This window comes from Drosophila melanogaster, chromosome 3L, assembly GCF_000001215.4.
Source record: "Drosophila melanogaster chromosome 3L".
Taxonomy (NCBI): domain Eukaryota; kingdom Metazoa; phylum Arthropoda; class Insecta; order Diptera; family Drosophilidae; genus Drosophila; species Drosophila melanogaster.
In genome coordinates, this window is record NT_037436.4 from 8,023,672 (window position 1) to 8,048,665 (window position 24,994).

The 24,994-nt window shown below is 39.2% G+C and overlaps 1 protein-coding gene and 1 non-coding gene across 9 annotated transcripts in view, besides 1 other annotated feature; one reads left to right on the forward strand and one right to left on the reverse strand.

The window, feature by feature from the left end:
- Window positions 1-438: part of a mobile genetic element that runs on past the window's edge.
- Window positions 1-24,994, forward strand: part of nmo (nemo) — a 75,102-nt gene that overhangs the window by 44,626 nt on the left and 5,482 nt on the right. For 5 of the 8 annotated variants that reach the window (NM_001274626.1, NM_168249.3, NM_168248.3 and 2 more), the window contains 5 exons: window positions 16,204-16,333; window positions 22,220-22,275; window positions 22,899-23,490; window positions 23,575-23,776; window positions 23,836-23,929. In NM_001274626.1, coding sequence (NP_001261555.1) covers window positions 16,204-16,333; window positions 22,220-22,275; window positions 22,899-23,490; window positions 23,575-23,776; window positions 23,836-23,929 — 1,074 coding nt within the window. Of the gene's footprint in view, window positions 1-16,203; window positions 16,334-22,219; window positions 22,276-22,898; window positions 23,491-23,574; window positions 23,777-23,835; window positions 23,930-24,398; window positions 24,773-24,994 lie in introns of all 8 variants that reach the window. The other 3 variants (NM_168251.3, NM_168252.3, NM_079243.4) reach the window with 1 other exon arrangement.
- On the reverse strand, window positions 4,875-4,947 carry tRNA:Ala-AGC-2-1 (transfer RNA:Alanine-AGC 2-1). The gene has a single exon. It is a non-coding gene; the product is annotated as a tRNA-Ala (tRNA).

The window sequence follows — 24,994 nt, forward strand, 5'->3', positions numbered from 1 at the left end:
ATGTGGGCAATCGAAAAAAAATTTTTGTTAAAGGTTTTTTAAAGGGTGGGCAAACGATAAAAACTAATAATAATGGTTGGGCAAACGTTTTTTGTTGATAATATTTGGTTTTAAGAGATGGGCAAACGATTTACTCTCTGATTAGACCGAGGTAAACTTAAAAGCCTTATATTTTCTAAAGTATAAATTTTTTCAAAATTCTAAAGGGTGGGCAAACGTGGGCAAACGATGTTATTGCGATTTAAAAAAAAAAATTTTGGAAAAAGCGAAATTTTTGATTTTCGAAAATTTTCGAACTTTTTCGAAAATTCATATCTCAAAAACTGGACGTGGGCAAAAAAAACTAATTGGTGGGCAAACATGGGCAAAAAATGGGCAAACGATTCCAGCTTTCAAATTTCAAAAATTCGATTTTTCCGACCCCAGCTTCTTTGAGCTCAATTTGACGCCTACATGCGAATTTGCTTTTTTTTTTCTCTCAGTTTCTTGTTTAATTTTATCATATCTTTAAATAAAAGAGGCGACCGACAATGTATTCAATTTACACTTGACACAATTCTCTTGCCGATACGGTTTTTAATAGTTTAAAAATAAAATTCGCTGCGTTCGGCCAATAAAAAAAGAGCGAGGGAGAGGGCTATAAAAAGGGGGAAATGAGAAGGGGAATGTGGGAGTGTGAGGCGTGCGAAGTGTGCACAAAATTAAAATTAGGCACGAACGCTGTCTCATTCCCGCGCGTGCACCCCTTCTCCCTCGCGCACTAGCGACCACATGGCGTCAGCTTGGCAGGGGAGCAAATACCAATGGACCCCACCCCACACCCCATAATCCCCATCCCCCCTGTCCACCACCTTTTCTCTTTTACTTTACAACGGGTGCGAGCGAGAGGCGCGCAACTTGGGCAAGGTCATTAAACCACACACACAAAAGCAGCGATGCCTTTTGAATCGTCACCATCAGCTGTTTGTGGTTTTGTTTCTTATTTTCTTGCGTTTTTTTTTTTTCTGTGTTGCTTTGCTGACTTTTTTCTGCATTTGCATTTTGTGTTGTGCTTTACATTTCCGCTTGCCAATGCATTTCCAAATTCACACACACACACATCAGTAATAACGCACCTGGTTTTCAACTTTATAGTGAAAATGCCGTAAACTGGGTCTAAAAGAAAATACAATACAGATTCTACGGCTTTGCCAATTTGCACTATTTTATTTATGCTAATGCACAGTGGGTTTTGATTAAGTTTTACGCACAAGCGGAAATGTAAATTTTTTCATTTTCTTATTAAAATTAAAATAATGTGTTCTTATTATTCCATTTAAATTTAAAATTGTTTTAAAATGTCAAAAACAAAACTTAAATTTCAGTGAGAACCTTTTTCCTGTCGGAAAACTTCTTGCAGGCACTGTGTCCCGGTGTGTGTAATTAACACGCCCACCAGCTCCCATGGCTGCCCTCCTTTTTTCGCTTTGGCCTCAATGCTGATTTGCATTTGGCTTTGCTGCCGCTTTTTCATTGTTTTTTTTTTTTTGTTTTGTTTTTACTGCCCGCCCTCCTTAATTTATGCATTTTTAAACATGTTTTGTGTCTGCCGCGTGGTGCTTCCTCTTTTTTAGTTGATTTTGTTGTGACATTTTTTTCCAGTTTTTTTCTGATTTTGGTGTGGGAAAATGGTCAACTGTCCCTACGTTGGTTATTTTTTAAACACACACACTGAGGTTAAAGCAACAATAATATTTGGCCAAAACTGATGGCACTTAAATGGTTAGAGATAGCGAACAAGCTTATTTTGCATTCTTCATTATGGATTTACGGATAAATTATTGAGGTATCGATGAACCCACGGATGGATACTGAATTTCGTATTTAATTGCAATTTATGTGAGAAACTCAAATGGGGAACTGAAAAATCGCTGGGTCTTTATTTATTCATGAGTATTTGAAAGTTTCCCTAATCTGGCTTCAATATCAGTTTAATCTGAAAGTGCCAAGTTCAAAAGGCCAAGAGGAATGCGCTATAATTGCGTCACCTGCAACCTGAGCTGACTCACATTCATAACACGCCTAAAACGTGTGATTAATCGAGACAATTTGTTTTTTATTTTTTTTTTTCTGAATAGAGATGAGAAACATTTGTTCGACAAATGTTTGTTCAAAACATATGCTAAACCAAAAAAACCACACAAACTTAAAGATGTTTTAGTGTGGCATTTGAATGGCTTCGAAATGCAGTTGCCAAATTGCTTAAAGCCTAAACCGATTACCAAATTTTGTTGTGTGTTGCCAAACAACAACCACAAAAGGCAACATTTTGGTTGTTAAATGCCGAAAACTTAAAAAGAAAACTCGGAAAGAAAAATTACACAAAAATTTCCACACAAATGTCCAAGCAAAGTGCACAGCACTGCAATTGTAAGCTGCAAGACAGAATTAATTTGCTCAAAAGTGTATAAATTTTAAAATAACCATATAAATTATCATTAAAATTTCATTGAGATTGTGTGTGTCAAATAAAAGGGAAATGCCAAAGAGAAAATTAAATAAATAAAACACGTTAAGCCATCCGAAGTAATTAACGTCAGCGATGAATGTCAAAAAGGTTAATTCCCCCAAAGGGAGTTCAATTTTAAGAGGCAAACATTTAACGTCAATTCAGCCAAAGGAAAAACTTGTTATAGCTAATAAATTAAAAATCTAAAAGCTGTTGTGTACAATCAAAAGCTAATAAAATACGTGTGTAGTTCTTGTTCTAAATTCCAAATAACTAAAACTATTTAAATGCCATATTTTTTTATGGACTGCATGTTCTATGCAAATACAAGAATGCCTCTCGGTTAAATGCTGACTAAAACAATGAAATTCAACCAGAGCATATAAAAATCGAAATACATTTCTGTGAAAAAAAATTACATTAAAACAATGCCAACGGCATGGACCAAAATAAAAGAAATAACTTACGAAAATGCAAGGGTATAAACATGAATGCGTGGGTTGTTGTACCTCAATTTTTTTGCAATGTTATAATATTTTCCAGATAAACGTTAAATAAGAACAAGGTTTTTACTTGTGCTGCTCTATTGTTTAATTATTAAAATAGTGCTTATTTTGTACAGCTTTAAAAACCTTTAAGCTAAAAGTTTTTAAACATTTTCTGTGTAGCTTAACAAACATCTTCCATTGTGATCGGCATTAAAAGTCCATAAAGTTTTAATTAATGTGTGTTTAATTCTTAATTGAGCCGACCTAAATTAATTATTTCCCACTTCTGTTCACAAGTTCTGTAGTTCTGTGAGTCATGTGGTCCACGAAAAAGTTTTTCAAGCATGACTCAACCTTGATTAAAGTTTGATAACTTGCGCGTAATGAGCTTAAAGCGTATTTCAAGAGGTTTTACAACAATTTGAAGTTGGCTTCCTCGTTGCCCCGTTCGCTCAATCATTAAGCAGCTGTTGCTCATCAGATGTTGTAGCTGCTGCTGTTGCATTCAATCATCAATCAAAATTTTGTGCTGTGCGTGCGTGCCAGGAAAAGGAGACAAAAAGGAGCTGGAGAAAAATGCGGTAACTGAAGGCTTTAATGATGCCAAAATGAGCAGCAAAAATGTGGCCAAGCTCCTTGCCCGCTGCCATGGCCAAAATGCACTGCAGGAGCCGCAAAACTGCAGCAGTAAAATTGCATTGCCACAGGCAAATGAGGAAATGCTCCCGCTGTTCTGCCCCTCCCTTGCATTCAGCCTGCCCTTCTTCGCCTCCCTACTCCCCCCCCCCACACACACACACACACACACACACTTCCCCTGTGGCTGCTCTTTGACTAATCCATCAACAAATGAGGCTGCCGGCCATACAGCACGCATATAGCCGCTGAACAGGCCGGCCTGCCAGCCAGCCAGAAATTGCAATAAAAACGTTCTCTCCACGGCCTGACCCAAACCATTTTGGTCAGTTACCCTTCAGAACGGATCCGAGCCCACTTCACTTTACCCCCTCGCGTTTTGCTCACTTTTTGCTGGATTTTCAAGTGCCTGCGCTCGCATCTTGGTCCAAACAGCAGGAGCGAATTCTTTTTTATTTATATAACACACTTATACAGTTGAGGTCGTAATTATAGGTTTGCAAAATTGCGCTTTAAAGTCAGGTTTTTACATTGTTCTGCACAGCAATATGTACATATATAATGAAAGTTTTCTTAATCAGTTGGAAAATATAAATATTTTTCTTAATAATAAGATTTGTTTTTTATTATGAAATCGTTATAGCGAATTTCGTTATTAAATATTCCAATGCTATTTGTATGAGCGTCACTGTTTGTAATCGCGTATTTTTTCGCCCAGGACTTTGTTGGCTAGATGCTTGGCTCAAAAGTGGCTGCTGATGGCCCCCATCCGCTATCTATGCGCCTGCCACGCCCCCCGCCGCCGCCTCCGCCCTTTTCCGCGCTGCGCATTGATGTGCAAAGTTTTTATGACGCATTCGTGATTTCTCTTTTTCCGTTGCTTTTTTCACTGCTCTTTTTATCTCAACCGTTTTTTTTTTCTCCGTTCAATTTTATTTTATTCTTTTTATTTTTCTTATTTTTAATGCTGCAGTGCGTCCATTTTAAGGCCTTGTGTCCTTGACTCAAGTGCTGGGAATACTGAGAACTCTTCAATGAAATGCGGTTTTCTTGAAATTCACGGAAAATCAACTGAAAATGACTTTAAAATATTGCCATAGGCAATACAGTTCAATCAAATTAAAGACCATGAATTTAGCAATTTGAAACTAACACATTTTACGTTCATTAATTTCTTTAATTGTATTACATGCCGATGATTATTGTCTGCATTAAAGTAATAAAATCAAATAAAAGAAATTCGAAAAAAAAAGTTATCAACTTGGAGATGCGGGGCATCGATCCCCGTACCTCTCACATGCTAAGCGAGCGCTCTACCATCTGAGCTACATCCCCACATAACGGCACACGTGCTTAGCCAAATCAAAAGCGAACGAAAACTATGGCGAGTGCAGAAGCTATACAAGAAATTGTTGTTGTGGCGATCGGGCAGTTGAATTTGATTTCATTTCCATAGTTTGGCTTTGCTTTACTTTGCGTGCGCTTATCTATAAATAAACAAGAAAATGCTCAGTCAGCTGATGAAGCAGTGGACAAAAGCTTTCTGAACTTGACACTTTTGAGCACTTTTTCACTCCACCACAACTCGTTAGCACTGATTTTGGGCACCCATTATACCATTTTTGTAAATCGTCAATTTCCCTTGGCGTATAACTATTTAATCTCGCTCTACTTACATGAATTGATTGGTTGGTTAGGCCACACAGTCTTGCCTTACATTTATGATTAGCTAATTAATTGCTCGTAGAGAAAAGCAAATTTATTGCGTCATTTGGAAAGTGCTCTATTACAGGCTAATTAGCTAAGGAAGCATGGGCCGGAAAATAATATGAGACGAAAAAGAGATAACGAAATGGATCTGAAGATGAGTGAGGGCCTATTATAATATTTTTGGAGCGAATTTGGGTCACTACTTGTTTAGTTTCAGTTTCGCTGAACGTGTCGAACGTGTTTTTGTTGCTGCTGTCTCGTTTTCTCCTTATATTTCCATCTCTTTCTTTGCATACCTCGCTCCCCCTCTCCACTTTCCCCACTGTCTGCCAGCTGTTGTGTGTATAGTTAACTATGTGCAGCAGCTGTTGGACATTTACTTTCAATATTGGAATGAAACTTTTTAGTCTACACTCTATATGGGTCACTTTGACGTCATTATCGGTGGCTAATCAAGATGGTGCTGGAGGAATAAACCATGAAAAACAACAGGAGGCGACTAGTTACAGTGCACCCTCAATTTAATGAAATTTATAATAATTTCGACATTGTTTTCGGTGTGCTGTTTCCGTGCTCCAAGTCGATTGGAAATATTCATTTATTGGTTAAGAAGTTAACAGCCTGTTCTTTAAACAAATTTTCACTCTTTAGAATGTATACTGTAGCTCAATATCCCGAAGGCAAATTGGCTTTATGCGGTTTTTGATGAAAACATTTGCTTGATTAAGGCAACAACAGATGTGACCAAAACCAAAGGAATTTCAGGGGATCGAATGGGGAGATTTATCTTGTGTAACATAATTTTTGTTACTCCGCTCCGTATGCCACATGCTACATACACCCAGCGCACACCGCATACACACAAAAGTCATGATTAATCGCATTTACTAATCAATACAAATGTCACTCAAGCCATTTGACATTTAAGATTTGTGGTCTATCGCTCCTGTGTTCCCATTTTCCTGTGTGTCCCCTTTGTGGGGCTCATATTACACATACGCACAGTAGTCCCAGATGGCGACCGAAACAACCAAGTCTCGCCATTTGCAAACCCACAAGCCTTTGTCAATTAACGGGCGCGTAAATTTTCCGACTTTTCGGACATGTCATGCAGGTGGTGGTGCAAGACCGAAAAATGCAAAGGTATCGGGGGATATATTTCTCACATGTTGCACAAAATTCCTACTCTATGAGTTCACACGACTCCGCGGTTTATCAACCGTCAATTTTCCAACTTTGTTTTCCGACTATCAGGCATATTTCAACTGGGAATGCTAATTGACATCGCGTGCCAGAATAAATGTCATCAGTAACAATGAGAAATGGAAGAAAATATGTATATATTTTTAGCCTTAGAAATATGTGTAATAAGGTCAGTTAGGGGATAATAGGTTGAGTGAAATGGTCAACAAAGCGGGTCAGTTTACAGGAAACGCGTTTCTGGAAATGGAAAAAGAGGTGGACAAAAATCAGAGAAACTTTTCCAAAAATAAATCAAATACCAATAGTGTGGTAACTTAAGACAGTTTCCACTCATATATAGTTGTATTTCAAAGACATTATTATAACTGGCAATTACCATTAAATGGCCATCATTTGTCTATTAAAACAGCGCAAATAGCGTGTTAAATTCCAAATAAAATCAAAACGTGTCCTTGCGTCTAATGCATTAAAGCGGGACTTTGATAAATGACTGAATTAATTCTAAGCAAAGCGAAAAGCAGAAGGGTTAAGTAGATTAAAGTCGGCCACGACGTTGAACATCGTTTTTCGTTATAAATATTCACATTTGCACGCGTGTCTGTCATAAATATGAAAAGCGTATCATAAATTATTGATATAAGAAGATACAAAAGAGTGGAATAGCGAAGCGTGCCATATTGTAACGAGTTACGTAAGACCTACCTCAAGTCAAAAAGATAAAGGATAAATCGTAACGTGGCTTATCAACAGCGAACGGCCTTTCAGCCCGAAAGTCCTTGTGGTCTGGCTGTTAGGATAATGCCTATGCAATGGCTATATAATATATACACACTCTTATGTGTGTGTGCCTTATGATAAAGTGGCAACTTCATTCAAATCGTTCGACTGGCATTGTTTGTCCGTCGAGTATTGAAATTTATTAGAGCGTCGCCCATCAATGATAGGGTTGGATTACGGCAAAGGATGCTAAAGGAGAGAGAGCCCAAACAAAGGAACTCGAGACCTTGAGCTGTCGGTTGCGTTGGCTTTGGAAAATCGGAAAATCTTTAGATTATTACCAGCCTTCTTGGCCTCGATTTTCCACCCACCATCTCCTGCTGCCATCGCTTTCCATGATTTCAGCAATTTCATGCAATATATTTTATTCCACACTTGAACCTGCCCCATTGTTATAACTTTCCCCGACACGTACGAAATCCTATTTTATTTCGGGGCTTTCTTCCAATTTGTCAAGAGTGGTGAAAGTGAAGGAAGGAGTGAAAGAAACGCGCGAGAGGAGCTATTAACTTATTAGTACAACGTGGCGTATGAGCAACTTGTTGAGAGAAATAAAGTCGTGAGAGAAAGGATCAAAAAAAATATGAGTAGTGGGCGGTGCAGGAGCAGGGGAGTCTGAAAACAAGGACGTGGCACAAAAAACAATGACAGCTTGTCATGCTTATGGCACACGCTCCACCTGAAACGCACACACACACACACACACAGTCACACACACTCACGCATGCACCCACACAAGCTTATACAACGTGACGCGAAAAAGTCGGCTACATATTTTTCTTTTCCTTTTAAGAAATGAAGGAAAAATGGTAAAGGGAATATTGAATTTGTGCCCTATTTTGATAGCGCATGAAATGTTTGTTTAAATGGGTATATGCGGTATATAAATGGAAATTTATATGACTTCGTGTTTTTGTACATAAATCATTGTCAAGATTCCTTTGCAAGTAAATTATACAAACAAATTGAATGTGTTCTTTGTAATACATATTTTCAAATGATATATGATAGATGCCAAATTTTCAATATAAAATATGAAACTTCCTATAATTACTACATTTATGCTGCGCACACCCGTTTTGCATAATCCAAATGCTCTCGTACTTTCAATTCCCTTTGCCACGACAACGCTTTGTCTGCCAGCCTTGGAGTAACTACATCGCACACGTTTCCAACTCCCCCAACCTGGCCAAGAGTCCTTTGTTTTCCTTCGCTCACATGAGAAATGTGCCCGACAACGGAGACGACGACGTTCGCCATTTACATTTATAATATTTTTATGTCACCCGCGGCAGGGCTCACCCACCCACCCCACCTCCATCACATCATAAAGCCACCCACTTTTGCAACGGTATATATCATTAGAGAGTGTTCGCCACGCCCTTGGGCTGGGCTTAATTTTAACAAATTATTCACAGACGCCACAAGAATTTTTCTCTACTATTCTTGCAAATTTCTCTTTTTGTTTGCTTCTTCATCTTTTATTACATTTTCCACCCTTTTTAATGAGCGGGCGGCGTTGGAAATTTATACATTTTCCTGCCAAGCATAAAAAGCATAAGCGGCATCACCTTGAACTTTTGTTTGAAAAATCTTTTGCCTCAACTTTCATGCGTGCCACTGAGAGCCAAAATAGAATAATAAAAGGTGAAATGGAGAAAGAGGTTTTTCACTGGTGGCTTAAAAGTGTTAAGTATAAATAGCCTAAAATGACAGGATAAACAAAAAGTCTTGTTTTATTCCTGTAAATCGCATAAAGTCAAAGGGTACTAGTTGGCGGGTTTCATAAATCAAATATTTTAAGGAGTGGGTGTTATTACGATCTAATGAGATTGAAGGGATGATTTAAGCTTCGCAGAATATTATTAACTTTGAAATAATTCTATGAGCTAGGTTAATCTAATTTGTTTACCCGGAAAAGCCAAAAGTTCTTCTTTTGTCGGCCCAAAATGAACAGCACAAACTTCCGAAGCAAACTATCTGACCTTTTTTTTTTTTGTTTGTTTCTGTGCAATAATTAGACAATTAAGCGCATAATTAATTTAAAAGTAACCCGAAGAGCGCCATGGGCGGTCAGAGCCCATGTTTCTGCTCCAGAATCCTCAACTCAGTTGTCCGGACGACAGACCTTTTTCGTCCTTGGCCCCACGGGCAGGATCAACAAACATGGCTAGTGTGTTTGAAGAGCCAGGAAGCTCTGTGGGTTCTGTTCCAAATGCGAGAAATGGAGAATTCAGTTGAGAGAAAGAGGAGCCGGGCTAAATTAAACATGCGAAGCACAACAAAAAATCGCTCGGCCATGCAAAATTGCTGGGCAGCAGGGGTCGCGGTTTGGAGTGGAAAATCCATGAGAAATGCTGATGACGGTCTTAAGTATGAAGCGACAACAAAGGAAAAAGGGAATGTCATTAGGCATAAATGTTTTCTACGAATTACGAAATACCCTGTAAACCGTTCAGTTGGCAAATCAAAACATAAACTAACAATAAGGCATGAAACATTGGGCCTGTAAAAATATTTAGAGGTAAAATCAATGTTTCATATCATGCCAAGTAGAATCATATCCACACCCATTGTTGCCCATTAGCAGTCCAATCAACCCAAATATGCTGAAGTTGTGGGCGTGGCGTGATGGGGCTGCGAAAACTGGCGGCTACTACTGTTTTGCCTTTGTGGTCCTTTCGGCTATTTTTGGGCATTTCAGTAGCAGGACCACATTGCTCCATTGTTTGCAGACAAATCCGCACAAATACGTAAAGTAACGAAATGAAATGAAATGAAATGAAATGAAACGAAGCGATTTTGCTTGGACCCCCACACGCGTGCGTTCAACATTTCGGCTGCTGTGATATGATTCAAGGGCACATCGTCATCATCATTATGATTATTATTTTTGTATCCACCCACGCGAGGGTGGAGATGAAAGTTTTTACTCACCGCTCGCCCCATCCATTGGCATGTGTCAAGTGCATGTGCCGCAAACTTGTTTCTTCTATCTGGCGCCGATTTGGTTCGCTTTTTTGTTTGTCTCTGGCACTTTGGTAATTTTCCATTACATAAAACAATCGTTGCATATGTTGAGGCGCATTTGCGTCAGAAGCTGGAAAACGTGGCAGGAGGAAAATGTCATAATCAATCTGACTAACGAAATGGGGAGGATGGCAGTGCGGAAAAGCCAACATTGAATTTAAATTTTCAACAGATTTTTACATAATTGGATGCGACAAGTTTGAGTTTGGCATTTTGTTACATTAATCTCTGAATAAATTCGGGAAAATTTTTAGAAAGGTCTAAACCAAAATAAATTGTGTGCACAAGTGTGCCAGATTAGAAAATCTAGATTAAAAGCAATATTAATTTTCTTATATTGTATGTTCTTCTCTTTAGAAACAACATGAAGTATAAATAAATTTAACGCACAATTAAATTCTAAGAGTTTTTATATGTCTCATCAATTAGGTCATGCCAAACATTTTCACTTCTCCCCAAAATAATTACACAGAAAATTATAAAATTATGACGGCGGCTGTGGCAAAAAGCCTCCGCCCAACTGTTATCTATATATATATGTACGTAAATATTTCATTAAATGTCTTTGGCAATTTGGCGCTCTGTTGTCGTAGACTGTTGTCGTTTTTCATGCCATACCGCCCACACTCCACCCCCCAAAAAGTCTGCGCCAAGCAGCAGTTTCTTGGGCATTAAAGTGAAATATGGCCAAGAACTCAAAGGCAACAAAGAAGGAAAGCGGCAATCGGGCTAACGACATTGACAATGACTCTATTGTTTTGCTTTTGCCTTGAAAACATTTTTAATGTGTTCACATTTTTCGTAGTATACTTAAGTGGGCAAACTCGCAGGAAGGATTTCAAGTGAAGTATGCAATCAAAATGGATTTTAATTGATTTTAGCTTCGTTCGGCTGTAAAAGTCATTGACTGCACATACTAGCACTAGAATTTCCCAACCCTTGGGAAAATTCTAAATTGCATAAATTTATTTTTCTCTCTCTGTCTCTGTCCCTGCCTCTGTCTCTCTCTCTCGCACTCGCTCGCTCTCCGAATGGAAAATGCCACGCCTACCACCTGCCTTTGCCTGCAGGCCATTTGTAAAATTGATTACGCGCATAAATTGAAGCAGACGACGACGATGAAATGGGCGGGAAATTGGGAGAAAGGGTGGGAGCAAGGTAGACAGGAAGTGGGTGGAGATCGAGAGAGAGAGAGAGAGAGAGAGAGAGAGAGACGGGAGATGATGGAGCGGAAGAACGGAGATTGGGTTTTACTAGCTTTTCCACAGATATTTTCACACACAGACGCACACAGCTAGCTAAGCTAGTTTTAAATTGAATGTTTAAAGCCATTCCTGACAGCTTGTGTGTCTATTCGTTATTTTATTTATATAATCAAATTCAATTAAGCCTAATTGTATTCGCCTGTATGACTGTGCATTTTTCCTCAATTCTCTTCCTGTTCGTGGCCCATTTTTCTCCTACACCCTGGGGGGAATAAACCCCAAAGTTATTAGTCAATTAACAAAAGCGAATATGTTGCAATTAATGTTGCGTAGTCGCAGTGAAACTAAGCGGGAAAGAGATAGCCAGAAGGCGACGGGAAAGAGAGCCGAATAGAGTTGGGGTTGGGCGTTAGAATTCCCAGCTGGTATTGCCATACATCGCTATAATTATAACAATGTGAAATGGTTGAAACATGCGAATTAGTTGCCTTCGGTGGCGTCGGGGGAAAGCCTGGTCTAAACATGACGCATATGCAATGCATGTGCTACAGGCAAAATAGCGAAGAGTTTCAATAGTGATGCATACAAGCTCTAACCCAAAACTAACCAAAACTGGATTCAATTGTACTCTAAATTATGCTGTAAAGTATTTTTGATTTTGAGAGATGATTTTTACAAAGCATATGGCATATGATAAAGTGTACACCCCCATGAGTTTTCACTGTATCCAACGTACTCTCTGCCGGTGGTTGACCAAAATAATGGACACTGCGAAATGCTTACATCAGCACAGAAGCACAACAATTGGATGGATCAGCACATCACAGGGCAAACAAAGAGCAGGCCGACAGGGACGGACAGTTGTCGGTGCTGGGGGAGTGACAGAGACAATCAAAGCGACGTCAGGACAACAGGACAAATTAGTAATTTACACGCAGACCAAATGCAAAATGCCACCCCGTCGACTGCCACATGTGGCATATATAATGGGCCTATAATTATAGCAAAACTGCAATTAGTAATTGAGGACTTCGAACAGCGATATGCGAGCGGGCCATTTTGATGCACTTTAAAAGCGGTTTCATTGCGATTTTTTATTATTAAATATGACTAGGTTTCATTGTATATTTTATTCAGAGAAACTAAGTACCGAATTCGTGATTTATATATATTATATGGCTTGTGTAAATGTGCCACTTTTGCCTGTCTTTTTAAACCAAATTGCTTTTAAAAGTGTTTGAATCGAGTTAAAATATTCGAGGGGAATGAGAACCAGTATGCCGAGGGTTCAATGAACGGGTGGATCTGGTAGATGGGGAAAAAGGGAGTCAGAGTCAGACGACGACGACGACGACGACGACTGCGGCAGCAGGAAGTTAAAGGCCCAAAGGCAACAAATGCTCACTTGGATGGATCAGCTTTTAAGGAGCTGGCTCGTGAAGGGGGGGTTACCTCGAAGGGGGTGTGGCTTGGCCAAGAATGTTTGATGATGAGTGCACAAGGTGATGAGTTATTCAAAAAGCATGTGCAAAGTGTCAGAAGAAATCAAAAATGAAATTATGCAAGCAGATGAGGGCGACGGCTGCTGATGCTGCTGGCTGGCTGGCCTCTCAAACGAAAAAAAAAAGAGGAAGGGTCCAAAACATCATTTTGTGTAATACAAAAAGTATGTATGGAATACAGGGAATGCAAAAAAAAAAAAATGGAAGAGGAATGAAATAATAATGTAAAGTTGAGGCAGATGTGACCCGCAGGCGAGGAGGTCCGAACCCGAAAAGTCATTGAAAAGTTATTTTTCGGCTTAAGCTGCTCAAAGCATTCGAAAGGAATGTGCACTGGAGTTAGGAATGATCGACGGGAAAATACCCTGCAACTAATATATATAGAAAATAGGCATACCTTCATAATTTCCAAGCGTTGTAAACAATATACCCCGGAAAAAATTGTAATTTTCCAACTGGCCCGGAGTCAATAAAAAGGTTATTTGAATTCGTTTGCGGACTGGATTAAAAACAGAAAAGAAAAGATGGCAAAAATAAAATAAGAATGTGACACAACTTTCGGAGCAACGAAATGGCAATTTGAAGTTTTCTTCCATCCTTTGGGGCCACCGACTACTACTCCCCAACTTTTTTCTCCAGTGCTTAACCTCCATTGTCCGCAAATCCATAAACCCTTTTTTGATTCGATTCCGAGCACTTGAACACGAAACGCAAACACACACACCACACACACACACACCTGAAAATAAAGCAAGAAGAAAATTGAGGATGGGTTCTATTCTCGCTACTTCGCTGGCTTCGATCAATCGGATGGGGTAAACTATAACAAATTTTCAAGTTGAGTGGAGACATGGAGAGACCAGCACAAATTGAAGGACAGACCACGGGGTCAGAGATGATAAATTATTGATCTCTTTGTTGTCTCGGGTAATTATCATTTAGTTCTGGCACTTTTTGTTTCGTTTCGAGTATATATCGCCATTGCCCCTGCTTGAAGACTCATTTTCTTCAACTGGTTCTCCCTTTTTTCTCTTCTTTTCTTTATTTTCTTAGAGGGACATGCACATGATAAATGATTTCCCATTAACTGACATTGAAAGAAGGGGAAAAAGAAATGAAACAACATCAGAAATTGCAGCAATGAAAAAGGAAAAACATGGGCGGGGAAAATGTTGTGGGAGGGGCCAATCAAATGCGAAGGTCAGAGGGGGATGGACAGACATGACGCGCGCTTCCTCACACTAAAGAAGTGCCTGCATTTTGTCATCCATCATCATCATTATCGTGCGCTCTCTTTCTGCTCAACTCTTGCCGTCTCTATCTGGCCCCTTTTATCATTCCGCATCATTCGACTCATTTGTCCATGTATGTGGTCTTATCGGTTCGCTTTCTGTGGTTCCACTGTGCTGGATGTAAACAATTTTTGATTTTAACCCAATTAATTCATCGCAAACAAAGTGAATTCTTGATTTTGAGATTCCTTCGCGCCGGCGACTTTGATAGATGACCATAAAATTTTAATGGGTGCGACTCTTTCCCACTGGGATGCACTATTTCTTGGGGCCAAATAGTTTTTTGATGAGAGATTTGAAAAATTTTAGATTTGCTTTAAGTTTTCTTTGTTTTAAGCAGTTGGAGGAGTGGTTTTCACGATATATATTCATGCAAGCAAAACAATTTCATCTCATTTCATTTGTCTGACTTTTTTTTTCATTTGTTGTTTTGTATTTTAGCATAATCGTTTCGTTTCTCATTATCATTAACACTTCTGACATTGTGCCTAGACGATTTTATTCGTTTTCGCAACTCAGACATGCAAATCGCTTTTCTGCCCGCAAGAAAAGCGCCCTAATGTATGCTACCAAAAAATTGGATGCTGACTCATCCAGCAAGAAACAAAAACACAGAAATACATACACACACACACACACAGGCGCAGATAGAAAGGCACACAAACCAATTCAATCTGCAGCAATTTGCCATAATTTTGAACGCTTAAATGTCGTCGGCCAAACGAACTAACAGGGCCAAAAGATTTACGGCCTCAACTTATCACGCAGCACAACCAGAATCTCGAAAAACAGAGGAAAAAAGTACTTTCGGTAACCGGAGAAATGGAAGATGCTGCGCAGTTTTCCTTTTCGGCTATTGAAGACCATAACAAAAATATTTTTCACCACGACCAGGACAAGGCTGAAAGATGGGAAAAAAGTAGAAAACTTGGCAAAATATTAGGACACAGGAAAAATAAATTTTCAAACTATAGAACACACACATGGAAGTAGTTAGTTATATTATGGTAAAAAGGCTTAAAAAACATGAAACAAAACCTTAGTTTTCCGCGTTTTCTGGCTGTGTATAATGCTCCAAAAAGGAGTCGGGCAGACAGAGGACAAGGACTTGGCCCCAGACAGAACAGGACGCGCTGACTAACATCGAACACCCCAACAGCTATGGCCAATGGCATTATAAAAGTTGTCCGAAAGCCAAAACGACGCCTCTGTGTCGTCGGTGTTCGAAGACACAGCAAACACCACTCGATTAATTCTCCTCAATTTCTGCACCAGACCAAGTGAAACCCAACCCACATGTCTGCTGTTTGACCTTTTTTCGCAAATTTTCGTATTGCTAATTTTGTGGCCATTACTGTGTGTGTGTGTTTGTGTGCGCCTATCAATTGCGAGACAATACACATTTGCCTACTTCTAGGCGCCATTTCGTAGGCTCGAATAGAGAAAAGCTATTTTCCGAGAGGGGGAAGGGGGGTGGTTCTGCTGGACTGGAAAACAAAAGAAGAAAAATAACTCTGGCATTGTCAAGGCAAAAAGTTGAACGAACCTTTTAAACTCCATCGAATGTTTGTTTGCTTTCGCCGGTTCTGTCTGATTTTCACTGTGCTTTGTCTGGTCGACAGGATAAAATGACATTTATGCCAGGGCTGGCGTGCTCAAGAATTCTCCATTAAGGTCTGTTTATAATGCGACACTTGAGCGGCGAACAAGAAGTTGAAGATTAACTTTAGCTGCAATGAAAAGCACAAGAATATTTGCACAACAGCAAAGCTGATATGTAACAATGGAGAAAGAAGGCAAACTTATTCTTAGACTTTATACTATTTTGTTGCATTGCTTTTATTCATAATCAATATTTTTCATATTTTCCAGGGCCGTCACAGATCCTCGCGATGGACGACGAGTGGCATTGAAGAAGCTGCCAAATGTGTTCCAATCGTTGGTCTCATCGAAGCGCGTTTTTCGCGAGCTGAAAATGCTGTGCTTCTTCAAGCATGAAAATGTAAGTGTGAATGCCTTTCTTTTATTATTATCGAAAACTTGTATACCTTCGCTGATGACATAAAAATTTAATTAAAATATTTACATACACGCCACTTTGATTGTTGTCATTGTAGTCGCTCTTTAACTGCGCAGGATATTTATCCTTTAAATCTTTGTGCGTGCCAGTTCGGCTGCCTTTAGCTGGTTTTTCCCTTTTTTGGGCCGTAAATTTATTAACAATTATATTTTCCACTTTAGTCCTAGGCTCTTTTTCATGATATACACATACAGCTGCCAGGGGAGGAATTTTTTTTTTTTGATTGTAAGCCAGTCAAAAATATATATCCCTTTTGCGGAAACTTTTTCACATTTCCATTTATACGCCCTCCATTTAATGTCCGTTGTTCTCTGCTCAAGTGGAATTATTGTTCGCTGAAATTATTGTCATTAATTAAATGTTTGATGCGGGCATGTAAATTCATTGAATTCAAACAGTTCATTTCTTAAAGGGTTAAGCTGCGTTTCAGTTTCGATTGGTAGTGATTCTGCAACTACAATAAATCACAGGGCTGGAAAAAAAGAATGGGATTATGTATTAAAATATTGCAGCAACTTAATAAGAGATCAAATAAAGTGGAAATGCTTTAAGAAAACAGCTTGTTCTGCATAAAATTGTTTAAAATGCATTACTCCCCATTTATGATCGATTTTGGCTCACGATCTGTCAGCATTAAATAAATGCAGCAAATTTATGACAAACAAATTTGTTCGCAAACCGAAAAAAATCTGTGAATTGTACAACATTTTGTGGCAGTTTGAAACAGCCAGAGGCGATGGCAATAAATGCATAAATGCATGTTGCAATTTTTGGCTGAAATATATTAGCATATACATATACATATATACATAAAATATATATATGTATATATGGACAACTGTTGAGGGTCAAATGTCTTATGCGATTTTATGGGGCATTTTCTATATATATATACATATATTCTCTCTGGATTGTCAGCGCTTTAAATTTATTTACATATTCATTGCAATTGCGCTGCACGTGCCGCTGGCTTTTGCATGAGTTTTTTGTTTTGTTTCTTGTTTTATCAAGAACCTTTTGTTGTGGTCCATATTTGGTATATTTGGCATTTGCATTCAAAGTTAAAAGTCAGCGAAGAGTCTATTGCGAAAACTTGCATGTTGCTATTACATATATCGATAAATTGTCGCATACAATTCGCTGCACTCTTAAATGTCACGGTCTCTCCCCTCTAATAGTTTATATTTGCTAAATCATTTCCAGATTGGTTCAACTTCATTAGACATCAAATAGGCCGTGGGCTGTCTGCGCTGGGAAAATCTAATGCCGAAAGAGTGATGAACAGCATATATTATATAGCTGCTATCTCTGTTTATCACCCATCATCATTTCCATCAGCCTACAAGATTTCCTTTTGTGATTTTCTTCGCTTTTTTTTTTTCTTCTTTTCTACTCGCGCTTCGCTGCGTGTGAATTTCGTAATGCAATAATGAAGAGGTATAGGAAAAGTGGGCGTTATGGAGCAGACAGCTACATAGATTTCGCCCCAATCTTGATTCCATATGTCGGCGACAGCAACAACAACAACAACAACAACAACAACAACAGCAGCAGCATTTGCTGTAACACCTTGCCCAATATGCAAATTTTCTATTAATATGCATAAATGGCTATAGGTGGGTGTATGAATCGCGGTTGGGGGAAATAAAAGAAGCACATTGAAGGCGCGACTTTGTTGTCAACGCTGGAGGTGTATTGTACTGTTGCACTGAGAAAAATAATCTTTTTAAGGTTAATTAATAAAAAGAGAATATATAAGAAATATACAGTGATGTACAAACATAACTCATATTCACACCATAAATCCAGTGAATTTCTAAAGAGAAAAAATCATTTTTTATTTTTTTTTTTCTTCGAATGTTTTTACATCTGCCTGTGTTTCCTGTTTCATTTCCTACATGACAGACATCATTCAGGGAATGGCAAACAAGTGCAATCAACTCCAAACGGTTGGCCAGAAAGAGAGGTATCGAGAAACTAGACAGAGTCAGAGCGATTGAAGCAGCAGACAAGTTGTTGACAACATCGAGGGGGTGAGGGGATCGGAAAAACACTGGGCTTGGCACGTGGTACCTTGCATTTTATTGCAAATTGGGCGTACCATACAGTTTTCATATGGTCTGAGCGACTCAACTATTTATAACTCAATCAATGAAAGACCTCCATTTCGAATGTTGTGAATTCGATGAGGGGAGTATGGTGAGGTATTCATTTCCAAATTGATTTTTCGGCATATTATTTGAGGTCAGCATTGATTGAATGATTTGGTGGAAGGTGCTACAATTGTAGACGTATTTAAATGAAGACATTGATTGGTAATTTAAGCCTAAAATATTGTAACACAATGTAAAATATTACTTATTCAATCAAAAATCGAATTACTTATTCAATCGTTTGCATGCTTTTCCTTCTATTAAGTAAAATATTTTCTTTAGCTAAAACCAACTTCTTGACCCTTTCAATCAATCAAAATCTTGAATGTTATCCCGATTTTTCAATTGCTTTTCACATCCACAAATGACTGCACTCATGCTTTATGCATTGCAGTTTTGTAAATCGCTGCAAAATGTTTTCGCCCCATTATCGGTTGCCCATTTCGATGGCAAACGCAAAAAAAAAAAGAAAGAAAAATTACAATAAAACGATTTGCTGTTGGCTGAATTCATTTTGTTGTATTTTATTTCTTATTGCAGCGTACGTGGCGCACATTTCAAAAGCATTTCTCACTTGCAACTCGGATGAGGCAGGAGTTTTTTCCCTCGATTTTTTTCGCATTTCTACGCAGCCCCGAAGCTGACTGTCAACTTCCTTCTGGCGGCTCCCCATTCCCCCAAAATCCAATTCTCTATGCGGGAATCTCACTCCCTTTTCCGGCCAAAATGATTGAGTTTGACGCGCTGGCAGCATCAATTGCATGCAAATTTTGTTATTATTCGCATTGCTTTTGCTCTTTGCAATTGAAATGCCACTTTCGGTCGACTTTACGCTGTAGGCAAATAAATATGTTGATTTTATAAGAAGCTAAATCCGCAACGAATATACGACAATGTTCCATTTTTCCCGCTAATTCCTATCTATAGATAGAGATACATATCTGCCAGGAAATGAACCAACAAAAAAGCGCGTTTCTTAAAAAGTTACTTGTAAACTTGAAACTAGCAAAGAAAATTTATGTTGTCGATTCTCAAGGTTTCTCTTCTTTTTATACATTTGTAGCCCTTTGAGTTGTAATAGTCAATTTCGTTGGAGTTAGTCCCCCTCTCATTTAATTAGCTACAAATATGTGTTGACAGCTGCTGCCTGACAATCTTTTAGCTAGAAATTTGTCCCTCAGCTTGGAATGAAAATACTTGTGAAGTCGCAGCGGTGACACTTTTGCTTTTGTTTTCCCAGCCACATGGTGGCTAAGGGGAAAATTCGCTGGAAGCTGAAAGCTTCTAGTTGTGCAGCCCAAGAGGAAGTTGTTTCCAAGAGCTGGCGCTCAGTGGGTTAAAAGGGGGTTGAGGTGGTGTTGGTGTTATGTTGGTGTTGCGTTGTGTGTGGGTTTTGAGGTGGGTTGCCACAGCTGCCGGTTGCAAGTAGAACACCAGTTTCACTTGTATCTCTCTAGCTTTACCTAACTAGAATTTTGTAGATATACACGGAAATATATTTTGAGATTACGTTATAATTTCGAAAAATGTGAATATTTAAACTAAATTTTAATGAAAAGTTATAAATAACCAAACAAAAATAGAGAACTGAGAGAAAATGTGCGATATATTTTTGCATTTTTATAGCAAATATTTCTCTCTGTGCAACATTGTTTAACTCAACCCAGTTAGCTGTTGTTGTTTTTGTTTTTTATTGCTAAGTTGGTTAGCTTGCTAATTTCCCCCTTCTGGTTTTCCACCAACCACCCTCCCCTCGCATTTTCCTACACCACTTCAAGGACACTTGAAGCTGCCTTCGGCGGCGCACAATGCATAAATTTGGTTTCTGATTGCAAGCCCAAGCCAAAATGTTAATTAGCTGCAAGCCGCGCGCTGCACGTGAGACCCAAAAAAAAAAAAGTAATAACAAAAACAACGAGAAAAAGGAAAAAAATGCAGCTCGAGTCGAGTTATAACAATAACAACCCAAATTACGCGCCTGCGCTCTGAAGTTCAGTGAAGTGCAGTAAATGAAGTTGACCGAAAAAGAAACTACAAAAAACCATTCAGAAACACTTGAAACTCGACAAGTTTCTTACTTATTTTGCTTACCCTAACCAAGATCCAAGATATTAATGGAATGCTGAAGAGATTTTGGTCACGATGATACGGACATATCTAAAAGTCGTTTTGAAGCAATGATTGCAAGCGAGCAGCTAATCATTTGTGCGATTTAAAAACTTAGAATGCTAAGATGTCAGAACAAGTTGATAAAAGTGCAGACTTGTTGGGAAAGAGATAATTTTAAAATATATGATATGATACTATATCAAACATGTTTAAACCGCTTTAAAGCCAGATGATCCTAACTACGTATCTAAAATATCTTAAAATGTAGAATAGTGTGTATATTTCTTCCTTCGGATTAGAATGAGGATTTTTTAATATCCAATCTATAATAATCCTCAAGTAACAGGTAGTGTATCCCTTTAGTCGATTTCCTTCACCTGCTCGCATTTAATGTTGCAAACCGCAAACGCAACAAATGCAGTAGCTGAGTTGCAGAAATATTACAGAATTTGTAGGCAGCCGGAGTGGATAAGGAAATAAATATAAGACAAAGGCTGCCAAAGGAGCGGAATCGAAATGAAACGAGGGGGAATTTCGCGTTGCTCCTGTGGAGCGCGCAAGTAAAAAACTTTGCCACTTAAGACGGCCACGGCGTTTCAGACCTCAAGACGGCAGCCGCTAAGCTGGTTAACAAAAAAAAAATACATATATATAAAATACAATAAAATAAAAACCAGTAACCAAAGTTGTCGGCACTTTTTGTTGTTGCATTCGCAATGCCCCGCGAAAAGTGCTCGAAATTGTTGCACTGCTTTTGGCTTTGCCAACTGCCGACAAAAAAGAAAAGAAAAAACAAAAAATGTTAGTGGAAAGCAGGGGGCTTAAATGTGCAACATTGTGGCAGGCAGCATTTTGTCTGCTGTTGTTTTGTTTTGTTTTCACTATACGCATTTTGCGGCCCAACTGGAGTTGTATAAATATTGTAAATTGATTTTAAATGGTCGGCGGAGGGGTGCATTGAGTTTCGCCTCCTGTTAGATTTTTTGATGTGGATTGCCCTGCAAGTTCCTTCATCATCTCTTCACCGCAAGCGAAAATAAATCAGCGCTTGTCTGTCTGTGGCTTTGTTTTTTTTTTGTTCACCCTGGATTTTTGCACATAGATATATATACTTATATTTAACTTTTTTTCACTCTCCTGTCCATCAGTCGACCGTCGACTTGGCCTCCTCCCTCATGCGGTAAAAAAAAGACCCTCAGACAAACTGTGGCGTGTTTGGTATCTCCTTCGTCGGCGGTAGTAGTGTGTAAAATCATCAAGGGTTCAACAATTTCCTTGGCGAGTTTTTACCGTTTTTACTTGCGGCATTTAATGCCCCGGCAGCCGGGACACTTAACATGCAACTTGATTTTTATTGCATCTTCATAATTTATGACCACAACCCCACGTAATCCCCCTGAAATGAGGTGCAAATTTGCGACTGGATTGTCTAGGGATTTGAATTTTGACCGCCAGTTCAATGACTTTGTAATATTTTTGAGATGTATTTATTTATTGAATGCGATCGTGTTTACTTAATGCTGTTTTTTGTTTTATTTTTTTGCAGGTTCTTTCAGCTCTGGACATTCTACAGCCACCGCATTTGGATTTCTTTCAAGAAATGTATCCTTTTTACAATATGAAAACAAGAAAAACTTTTCAGCGCTGAAGAGTGAAAATTGGGCCAATGTGAAATTTTGTGGTTTTCAGGGAACCATAATTTCTTTATTTAATTTTTGTGGTTTTACGTCTTTCCCAGCTTAGCACTTTTTTTAATACGATAATGCGTCAATTATTAAACTTAACGGAAATACTTTTTTCATTAGGCAAACATTTTAAGATGTACGAAGAAAAGTTTTTATTTTTAATTTTGATGTTTAAAGTAACCGCCTCCTTGTAATTTTCTACCCTTTGATGAACTCGGAACTTTTGGATAATGAATGAACTTTCGAAAATATTCAAACTATAAACCAACAGCAAATATTTTATTAATCTTTCACCCATAGAAACTATAAAAATTCGATTTTGCAAAGTGAGTGGCTGCTTTTCGGTCGTCGCAGCCGAAACTTTTGGGCTAAAAGCAAATGTAACTAATTGAAAAAGTTTTAAGCACAAACAAACAAGGCAAAAACGAAAAAAAAAAAGATGTGTTGAAGGGAGTTCCAAACTTTTGTTTGCTCCTTTCGCTTGTGTCGCTACAAAATTGGTTTCCACCTTAACTCTTCCCTCTTCGAATCGATCAATAGCTATGTGATAACGGAGCTGCTGCAATCGGATCTGCACAAGATAATCGTGTCGCCACAGCACCTGTCCGCCGACCACATCAAGGTGTTCCTGTACCAGATCCTGCGCGGCCTCAAATATCTGCACTCGGCCCGCATCCTGCATCGCGACATCAAGCCGGGCAATCTGCTGGTCAACTCGAATTGCGTGCTCAAGATCTGTGACTTTGGATTGGCCCGCGTCGAGGAGCCGGATCAGGCCAAGCACATGACCCAAGAGGTGGTCACCCAGTACTATCGCGCACCGGAGATTCTGATGGGCGCTCGCCACTACTCGTCGGCGGTGGATGTATGGTCGGTGGGCTGCATTTTTGGCGAGCTGCTGGGCCGTCGCATCCTCTTCCAGGCACAGAATCCTGTGCAGCAGCTGGAGCTGATTACCGAGCTGCTTGGCACGCCCACCATGGAGGATATGCGTCACGCCTGCGAGGGCGCCCGCACCCACATGTTGCGCCGGGCGCCCAAGCCGCCATCCTTCTCGGTGCTCTACACACTCAGCTCGCATGCCACGCACGAGGCGGTGCACTTGCTCTGCCAGATGCTCGTCTTCGATCCGGTACGACATAGCATAACTGCAATTGCATTCCATATATATTATCCATAGTGAAACACTTTGGCTAATTCCCTTACTCCCTTGCAGGATAAGCGCATCTCCGTGACAGATGCCCTGGCGCATCCGTATCTGGATGAGGGGCGTCTGCGCTATCACTCGTGCATGTGCAAATGCTGCTTCACTACCTCAGCCGGAATGCGTCAGTATACGGCTGATTTTGAGCCCTCCGCCGGCCAGCCCTTCGATGATCTGTGGGAACGTAAGCTGACATCCGTGCAGCAGGTCAAAGGTTAGTGGAATTTATCTTTATATCGCAGGGATATAAATAATCTGTATTACAACTTGCAGAGGAGATGCACAAGTTCATTGCCGAGCAGCTGCAAACGGGTCGTGTGCCGCTGTGCATCAATCCACAGAGTGCAGCCTTCAAGAGTTTCGCCAGGTGAGTGGAGGAGTGCCTAGCCAATGTCACCAAATGAGTTTCCCTTCCACCACCCTTTAAACTTTTCCCACCTCTGCACGCAGTCCTGTCTTTACCCCAAAAAAAAATAAAAACATTTTACAAATTTAACACCTTTAGTCAAAATTGTAAACCTTTTTTGTTTTTTTAATACACTCTTTTTTATTTACTTATGATTTTGAACTTTATTTATCGTTTTACTTAATTGACCATGGCTTCCGTGTAATGCTCTCTATCTCTGAACCTATTCCGCTAATTGTCGTACCTGTCCCATTCAACCCAAAACTATATCTATAATAACTCTCTACCAACCAACTACCGAACTACGATTATAATTTGTAACCTTATTTTTAAATGATCTTTTTCGTTTGTTCTTTTATTTTTGTTGTTCAACATGGATATTAATCTTGAAATTTCTATTAAATCGAATCGTTATATTTGCGTTGTTAAGCCAATGAGAATGAGAAAATCTACTACTACTACCACTACCACTACTACCACAACAACTTGCACTGCTGCTCCTGCCGCTGCTCCAATCCGCCGCCGCCTACTGCTGCGCTGTCCTCGAGAACCGATCCAGGTCCAGATCGAGATACTAGGCGCGCGATCTCCTCTCACTAGAACGACTCGATATAGACACGCATAAGTCGCCAGATACTATACGCAATCTGCCGGCCGATTGATTGACGAATGAAAATGATAATGAAAACGAAAGCGAAATCGAAATCGAAATCGAATTGAAAGCACAGCCAAGATAAAGATACAATAATACAGATACAGAAAATGAGGCCTCGGGGCGGCAACTGTCTCTCTACTCCTTCTTAGGTCTGTTGATAAAGCGAAAAACTTACTAAATATTTATTTATTTAGTTTATCACCTTTTTTGTTCATACTTCTTTTTATCTACTTTCCTACCTTTTGCAAATGTGTATAGAACCAAATGAAAAAAAAAAAGGAAACAAAAAAAGAACAACTTATTTAGTTTTAACCATTTCCTTATAATTAAGTTTTAATTTTTAGTTATAATTCTACGTTTATTTCTTTTAA